At 32.2% G+C, this 9989-nt stretch overlaps 1 protein-coding gene across 2 annotated transcripts; it reads right to left on the reverse strand.

Moving 5' to 3' along the window:
* Positions 1–335: 335 nt before the first annotated feature.
* On the reverse strand, positions 336–6409 carry LOC127862183 (uncharacterized). 2 transcript variants are annotated; one of them, XM_052401191.1, is made up of 3 exons: positions 5852–6409; positions 3183–3559; positions 336–2131 (listed from the first exon to the last, which is right to left on the reverse strand). In XM_052401191.1, exons 1-3 carry the CDS (start codon positions 6178–6180, stop codon positions 1773–1775), a joined length of 1065 nt encoding a protein of 354 aa, XP_052257151.1. In that variant the 5' UTR covers positions 6181–6409; the 3' UTR covers positions 336–1772. The 2 variants fall into 2 exon arrangements, with proteins under 2 accessions (XP_052257151.1, XP_052257150.1); XM_052401190.1 differs by having other exon boundaries at positions 3183–4330; positions 5852–6359.
* Positions 6410–9989: the final 3580 nt, after the last annotated feature.

Genomic DNA, 9989 nt, shown 5'->3' on the forward strand with positions numbered 1-9989 from the left:
AAATTTAATGCGCATTTCTTATAGAATATGTTTATATTTTAAGTTAAACACATCGATAACAGCATGGAAAGAAAGCGGACAGTATATGTGTATAATTTCGCACTGCGGGCTATCTTTTTTTTAAATAATGTTGTCATTTATAATATCAACGACTTAACATATTGTAAATATTGTACAATATATTAAGATTATAGCCTTTTTTAATCCACCGGTAGCCGTTGTTTTAAATAACAGAACAGAACATATACTTGTATACATTGTGTACATGTATGTGTACATTCATGTCAAATTGTTAATTATTTCAAATAACCACTGGGAAAATACAAAATAAGATACCAGATCTACGAAATTTATTTTCGAGAACGCCATACACAACAGAAACAGATAATATCAATATATTTTGTAAACTTATTAGTAGAAACATTACCACACAACATGTTAATGTTCACGTTTTGATTATACTTATTGTGCACGGAAACACAACTAAAGGCCTAGTTGTATGTTGCAAGCGAAATAACATATTAATCTTCAATTAATTTGTATGTAAATGATTTCTTAATAATGATGCAAACACAAATTTTCATAAAAAACTTTTTAATTTAACTAGAATAAGACAATATGGCTATTTGCTAATTAAGAATGTATTTATGTTCAAACCAACACTTTTGTAATTATGTTGACTTTGTAAATCATGTTATTGGATTTGTCTAATTTTTAAGAGCATTTAAGCCTTTCATTCAGACGTACTGATCACTGCCACATAATTGATTTATTATTAATATTAAATAATGTATTGTCAGTTTGCCCGTGTTCAATATCGCCCGATATGCTAATTGAACTTTATTTGCGGATATTAAGATCAAATCTACACTATTTAACTTGTGAATATAGATCTATAGCAAAACAAAGACATATACAATTGACAATATATATTAAACACATTATACTTACACATACATTATAGCATTTTTTTATGTTCACTTTACTACATTAACACAGCTTTTCAAATTTGTGATAAAAATTGAATATTTCAAATTTGAAATACAACAATTATGAAAATATATAGTAAACCTCAGACTAGAATTGATATTATTTAGATATAAACCAGTAATTTAATGTACTTAGATATTTCCTGTTTTTCAATATTTTAACGCCATGTTGCAAACTTTTGAATATTCAAAATCCGTTACTTATTGATTTTTTCTGAAAGAGTATATTATACATAGGTATACATGTTTTATTTTGAATATTCAGTCATGAACATGACCTTGTGCTGTACAAATTTATCAAACATGTTAAAATACAACACAACACAAAACTAAATCAATACTTTAAACATGATTAAAAATTTGCAAAAAATAAAATCAAAATTATTTCATTCCATTTACTCATCATATATGAAAAACAAACATCGTTGAGTTACTTACGCAAACAACTTAAAACTCAAAATAAGTTTTATCGCTCCCAAAATATGATTTTGGTATCATTGCGTCAAATGTGAAAATGATTAAGGGAAACCCGTTTATGGTAGTACGATTAATGTCTTTTACGCGTTATTCCAACCGAGCTAGAAATATGCAGTAACAATGTTGTTGGTAATATAAAACTATTCGCTTAAAATTACTTTAGTACTAAGACTTGACTGTTATAAATTATGTTTAAAAAAAAAATAAGTCGACAATATCAGTGTGGATACAATTGTTATACATGGTAATGACATACATTGCTATAAAAAAGTACCATACCGTTAACAATAATACTATGGACACGAATTATTGCTTTTCAAACACAAACATATATTCATCTTCTTCAGGTATCAAAATGAATGCCTGAGTCATCTGGTTGTAGTAAACTGACTGCACTCTAACTCTTATATCTCCAACTCTTATATCAAAAATCCTTCCATCTTTGGCAATAATCGTCCGCCCATCACCGTCAATCTGTATGATTCCTTTTTTATCTCTAAAGACCAGAACTTGTCCTAACGGAGTAACGTGTATATCCGCGTGACGACCTATTCCATCTAATCTCGATAGCACGGATCCATCCATGGCTAATGTGATAAGACAATCTTTATCTGTGTTTGTTAAAAATATCTTGTCACCATGGAGGCCAACTGCGCACTTCCAAACTAAAATAATAAATATTTAGCTTAAAAAATAGCAAAGAATGCAGCAACTTTGAGAACTTAAACTTCACTTTACGGGGGGAGGGATGTATATAAGGGTCGGTTAAACCTATTGCATACTTTTTTATATTGGTTATATCATGGCGGTCAATTAACCAAGTCACAGTCGTCATGTACACGCTTCGCCGACTCAAGCAATTGACAAGTATGACCTGCGCATAATGATTTCAGCAACTGACATCTTTTTAAATCGACTCTAAGGTACGGACAAAAATTGCCACGGAAATAGTTTCATGACCTATCTCCACTGAGTTATATGCGCGGTTTAGAACTAAAGTCAAGAGCCGGATAAAAATGCCGGATACTAATAAACTGATCCGAATGCCGACTACCTGTTTTGATTAATGTAACAGTGATGTCAAATTGAACTTTTGCAACGTGTACCTTACGAAATATTAGATCTCTAACAACCGAAAGTTATGCACTTTATTGTTAAGATAGTCATTTAGAAGGTGATAGTATTATTTCCTCTTATTTGGAAGTATCAATGAGATCATGGTAACCATCAATCATAATAATTGCAGTTTAACCGACAAATATACCAAACAGCTTAAATGTTGCAATTTTTTGACAATCACTCGATCACAAACTTAAGAAGCAGATAGATTAAATATAGCAGATATGAAGATAAATGTATAGCTCAATAAGAATGGATAAAATTACAAGGCGTTGGTAACTCTTTTTTATCTTAATTTTGCACACTTGCACAACAGGTGAACAGTTGTTGAGAAATGTCACAAATAGATCCTTGAATGGAATCTTTGCAAACTCAACTTTACTTTTTTATTGAAATAGTAAGAATATATTATTTATTGTATTTATGTTTGTAATATTATTATAATATCAGTTAAGATTATCAATCGAATAAACGTGTAAACGAGTCATTTAAACATATGGATTTTAAAGTAATTATTTGCTGTACATTAAACTGCTCATTAATAAATGTAACTATGTTGAAATATTTTGAATGTTTATATGCGATAAGTTAAACAACCTGTATGATTGTCCGATTTATCCTCGTGAATCTTTCCCACAAGTGACCCTGTCAATTTGTAATGATACAATGCGGTTCCTGAAGTCACGTACAAATCATCCTGGTAGCTGGCAATTCCAATACACAAATGTGTTAGCTGTATTATCCTGTCCTTAATTAGTTGCCCTTTGTCCAAACCGATAAGTTGAACCTCGTGTATTTTGTCACTGCTGCTTGTTTCATCCCCAGAACTATCATCATCAGAACTATCAGGCTCATTGAATAACGCAATAGCTATTTCATTTGGACTGATTTTACACATATCTTTACAGCTACCAGATACTTCACAACGACCGATTGAACGATATTGCTGGTCAAATAGCTTCAAAGTCTGATTACTGAAAGCAATAACAATCTGACCACTAAGAAAACCGCAAATACCTGCAATATAAATGTCTTCATCAGACTCATTCGACACGTCGTCATTATTCAGATTCATTTCATCAGTGGGACGTTCAGAAATGCTAATATTTTCACTTTCTTGATTGGAGTATGTTTGCAAGTTTACAATATGTGTATATTTATCGTGAAATGTGAATATTTCATTTGGGTTACCATGGGCTGGCATTTTTCGGTTGTTATGCCCAGTGATACCGAGATGAGTAAGTTTGGATATGTACTGCTCGATACCCGTATTTGCACAGAACGTTATTGAATACTCCGTTTTAAGAGAATAATCATTGATATATTTTTCCGATATCTGTATTTTGTCCATGAATTTTTTTTCGGCAATAAACTGTAATTCCTTGCTCTTATTTCCAACGTCTGGTAGTATAGCATTGAACATGTCTAAGTCAGAGTTAATCTTTGTACAGTCATCGATATTGGATTTAAGTGATTCTTGGAAGCAACTCTTAATGTCATCAACTTCTCGCAACGTATTTTTCTCAAGCACATCCAAGGCAGCAATTACTTTCTGGCGCACGTCTCTAATATCACGTACCCGTTGAATATAAGATACTTCTAATGTTTCTAGTTCACTCCGAAAGTTTGCTTCCATTTTTTTTGTTTGCCCCAGAATATGTTGTATTTTGGTTGACAGTTTTCGAATTCCTGACAATGGTCTATTGTTTACTGATTCAGAAACCATTTTTACATTTGAACATGTTCTGGAATACATAATGAAAACAAAAACATGTCAATATGTTAATAATTATTATCTCCATGTATGTCTCTTAAGCAAAAACTGGCAAAATGGTAAATAAAGAATGATAAGAACACTCCAAAATGTTCTTGTATACTTGTATGCGATAAATCTATTTACTTCAGGAAGAGCAATATATACATGACTAACTGAACTGATTCAGACCCAGCGTCCCAAGAATGAAAAAAGCTAATTTTGAAATTTTCATTAAATTTAAAGATATGTTCATAGATCAAGATTTTCATAACAGAAGTTAGCAAAATGCAAGTCACGATAAAAAAAACAATAAAAAAACGGGTGCCATTGATCACAGATACATTTTCTATAAGTATGTTTTAAACGGAATTTGATTAATTCAATCGTTAACGAATAAGTGTGTACTTAATTATGTAACTAAATAACATTTTTCTTTGGTTAAAATGACAGAGCAACACACTGATATGCTTGAAAAGATATACTTTGATTAAAACATTGCTTTATACCCCGTTAACAAATAGTAACATCATTTTTGACAAGTTTGCTTTTGAATACAACTAAACAATTATCATACCGCTTAATGACCTCGAAGCTATGAATACGCATTCATTTATGAGTATAGGGTGTGTGGGTTTGATTTTTTTTATTTATTGTGTGTGTGGGGGGGGGGGGGGATTAATTTCATTGAAGCGATATTTTTTTTATAATATGTGAATAACTTAATTGAACATATCAAGGTTGGATACGATGGTACAAAGACGTAGATAGTAATATATGCATGGGATTATAGTATTAAAACAATGCACATTACAGTTTTTCATTAAAATACGTTTGTCTTTTAAAGGGGCCTTTTCACAGATTTTGGCATTTTTTTAACTTATTCATTAAATGCTTTATATCGATAAATGTAAACATTGGATCGTAAAAGCTCCAGTAAAAAATCAAGAATAAAATTAAAAAAAGGAAAAGAACTTTGCCCGGACCAGGTTTCGAACCAGTGGCCCCTGGAGTCCTGCCAGAGTCCTGAAGTAAAAACGCTTTAGCCTACTGAGCTATTCCGCCGAGTACACATGCTGAGCGTATTTTATACCTTATATAAGCAATCTTCGTAGTTTCACAAAATTTAACGACAAAAACAGAACTCTCCAAATTATTCAATCGTTTCGCGTTGCAACGCTTTATAATTTTTAGGTTTTAAAATCGTCAAAAGATGCATATAATGGCTCTATTAGACCATGGTAAATGTTCAGTATTACTGTTTCCTCACAAATATCATAATTAAAACGAAAATTTGCGAATCTGAAACAACTTTTTTCAATTTTGTCAATTTACCAAAGCGTGAAAAGATCCCTTTAAGTGTTTCTTAATTCATTTAAATTCGATACACGTAATGCATAGCGTATAGTAAACATTACTCCAAATATATTTGATGATTTTTTTCATTCATGCGAACTGCTAGGAATGTATATACACTAGCAATGAAATGTAATGAAACATGTTATCTACATACCTATGGTTTAGCAGAACACACGCATTGCAGCAGAGTTTGTCGTGGTCCTCACATATAAATTCAATTTGTTTTCCCTTGTGAACTTCACAACGTTCTAGAAAATCCATGTACTTCTTGGCAAGTGGCCATTTATTCACTTCGCCTCTAGCAAAGGAATTATGTTTCTTATAAAGCTTGTTGTGTGGTTCAATGCATTCTTCACAGTAAAATTTAAGGCAGTTTTCGCAATAAAATCTTGCTTCTTTTGTTTCATCATCGCATTCAGAGCAACAGAACTCAACAACTGAATCAGACCCTTGATCCGAAAACGAAACAGCAGCGGCTTCCATTATATCAGTATATTCAATAAATTGTCTTTTACTTAAATGAAAGAGCGCGTTAAGCAAATTAATTTACTGTTATAAACCCCGCTATATGTGCATACGCAAATATTAGATCTTTAACTCACATCGATCACAACTATACTGCAATTGATATTGCCACACACAACCTGAAATAGCTTGTCGTGTGACTTAATCTTCAGATTTCTTATTATCGATATTTCAGCTTACCCCAAAACAAAATACTTGTAAACAGATAACGTTGATTTATTCTACTCTTGAACGAACACAAATATTGAATTTTAACGGGTCTTTACCTGTAACATACAATTATCTTCACGAGTTTGACACAAGACGCTCCCATTACATCATGACTGAAAAAAATGCAATCGGTGCAAATATAATTTCTCGCGATGTATAAAATGCACGGCATGTTTAACATGTTCAACCTTACAATGAATAGCTGAGCAATTGCTTATTACATATGTTTAAAAACATAAACCGATTCTTAGTGTTTTGGAGACTTCACGTTAAATAACATAGCGAGAAATAACATGACGGATATATATTGTTCTGTATAAAATCTTCATTCAGTATTTGACTGTATAGTGTGTGAACACTGTATATTAAACCCATCCAAGTACCATTCTCACGAAATATGTTCACGAAATATGTTTATTTCATGTTTATTTAGATTATTTATTCTTTAAAATGATGTGTGTTTTTGTGTTTTTTGTGTGTACTTCAACGCATGCTGTTATTTATATGTATGTTAATGACGATGAGCTTCACATGCTTAAGTCAAAAATAAACTATTCTGTTCTGTTTTGTTCTTTATGATGTCTAATCATTTTAATATCTCGTTTCAATACTGATTAGATTCTGGTATATGCTTCTACAAAAGATGAAGGTAACATATAAGCAGGCGGTGGAATAGAAATCTATACCCCCTCCTGAGATTTAGCACCTTGACGCGATGACCTTAATTTAGAGCCATCATGATTTACTTTAAGATGTGTTTTTTTTAATTTTGTTTACTTTTCCTGAACAGTCTTAAATGGTGTATGAAGCAGATACAGAAACAATAAAACTCAACTAATTGACCTAAAATTGGGACCATTACATTGAACCAGCGTAATTTACCTTTGAATTCCTAACTTGGTCTCAATAACCTTCAGATTTTATCTTAATTTGGGGAAATGCTTCATCGGCTGCGTTAACTGCCGCATATACGAAACTGACCCATTCCTCCATCAAATTCCCTTAATTACGGAATACTGTTAGGACCATCGTGGTTAAACATTACAATCCAGAAGGCGACGATGCGATAGTGCATTGTATGATGGCGACAATGCGATAGAACGTTGGCAACAATGCGATAGTACGATGGCGACAATGCGATATTACGATGACGACAGTACGATAACGCGAAAGTACGATGGCGACAATGCGATGTGATACAATTATTTTTTTCCAAAGTGTATTCAGCTGAATTTAACACAGTGTAAATTGCTGTTTTATTTACAGTTTTTCAGTACGAATAAACAATAATATTATCAATTATAAACAATAATTAATCATGAACCATATTTACAAAAAGGAATATTGAATACTTTTATTAAAATGATCAAACGTTTGTAAAGATGACAACGTCAATGAAAATCGGGCCCAGAGAAATAACATGATTCGATAACCACAAAAGGTTAATACAATGTAGCTTTCATTAATATTTCTACCAGAGTGAATTTTGATTTCATTTTCGGCCCTTATGTGTAAGCTAGACTTGGACCAATTTTAGTTTGAAATTGTTAAGACAATATACACGTAATAATTATAGCACCTTTAATGCGGATAATTTCTTGCCAGTGAGAATTTGATAGTTTGTAACCATATATACCGTTTGCAGTGAACAGATATGGACTTATGATCATAGGGAGGAAGGCACAACATATACATGCATCTTGTTCTTTAAGTCAATCTGTTTTACATTTATTTGGATGTATTTTTGAATAAAGATGTCATGTGTCATTAACGTCACGTTCGAATAAATATAGAAGCGGATTCGCTGGCATAAACCGAAAGTACGGTATAACTGTATCGTTCAAATTCAAAGGAAAAGACGCCAACATCGTATTAAAAAAATATTTAGTTTGTTATAAAAGTTGCATTTAATGTTTATTTTTCCTATTGAGAAAATCACTTATCTTTTTATCGTCTTTTTATAACAGCACTCGCCAGCTAAGTGTTGTGTTAACACCTTATCAGCGATACAGATCCATTGACTTTGTTGCGCGCTCATGCTTTGTCGTCATGAATACAGCCGATAATTACTACTATTACACATTCTTATTACACACCTGTTTCGTTTGTGTCTTAATTTTCGCGACTCGAAACGACTGACGCTCGAGCGTTGTTTTAAGTTCAAACATGACTTTCGGAGTGAAAAATGCTAGCCGTTGGCCGTTATGGAAAGTTTAATGTTATTCTCAAGTGTAATATAGAGTGATTTTCGTCGGGGGGGGGGGGGGAATCTAGACTGACCGTTGTCTGCGATTGACCGTTACCCTCAAGTGACCGTTAGCTCAGTTTTTACTGTATTTAAGCATTTGGAAAAACATTCTTGGAACATATTTGATTTCTCGCCCGGATCGATATGGTATACATTTCTTTGAGGCACACACAGGCTTTACATTTGGTAACCTTTGTGTATGGGTGTCATTATTGGTCACCAATATCGGCCCCCACTTTTGCTGTTATCAAAAGCGGCTCAATTGCTTAATCAAATATAGTTTGGTATGAACACGCAAAAATTATAGTTAAGCCTCATGGGGTAAATGTTTTTTCTGCCAGCTATTGTGTATATTGTTTAAACCAATATTATACAATTATTGAATAGTGAGGCATTGAATAATATGATATTTACCGGTTTCATGTTATATTTGTCGAGGTTTTTGCCGATGTCACAATCGTATTCTACCGGTGAGGTGAATATCTATTGAGGACCTTGTCACTAAGGTCTCAAGGCCATTATTAAGTTGGATGTGTCTTAATTTTGTTTTTCATATTTATTTGTTATCAGAAACATTTTATGAAAACATTTTCCTCAACAACGGGGAAGTGTTACATGAATAAAATGAAGAAGGTAGGTACAACGTATCTTATGTTTCTATTGTAAACTCAGTACAAAACATCAAAAATTTAGATTGTGCAAAAAGGGATCAATTGTCATGTGGATCCTTTTGCGCTAAGATTAGTTAAGAATATCACTTGGTGCATTTATGTTTTCTTACTACGTCTTTGTAGAAAACATTAATATTAAATTTGAATGAGAGTAAAGATCTGAAATTGTCATATTTAATATGTTCATGTAAATTTTGTTAAAAATGTACGTTTCCACCCTTTTACGCTGAGAGGGAGCTATCATATTCGACTTTACAAAGTTTCTAGTTAAGACCCATATGGATTTATTTTATTTGAACCCAAATATGGTATATGTTATGGTATAGCAATATGGACGATACCCAAGATAGGTAAATACTGAATATCAATTAAAGTTGAACAGTGTTGTCGTTGTTATTTTAACTCGTACATACCTTTTGTTATCGAAGTAATAAAATGGGATATGAATTTGATTTTGAAGAGTTTTACGCTCAACCGTATATGTATGAAAATAACAACAACTACTTCTCTTACATGTACTTATATTATTCTCTATTCCCGCAAGTCCGTAGAAAAAGTAAGCCGCAATTGATTAAATTAATTATTATTATAAATAATGAAGTTGTTTATTTTGATGCTACTGGATATGATAATATGTT

The sequence above is a fragment of the Dreissena polymorpha genome, chromosome 16 (genome assembly GCF_020536995.1).
Source record: "Dreissena polymorpha isolate Duluth1 chromosome 16, UMN_Dpol_1.0, whole genome shotgun sequence".
NCBI classification, from domain to species: domain Eukaryota; kingdom Metazoa; phylum Mollusca; class Bivalvia; order Myida; family Dreissenidae; genus Dreissena; species Dreissena polymorpha.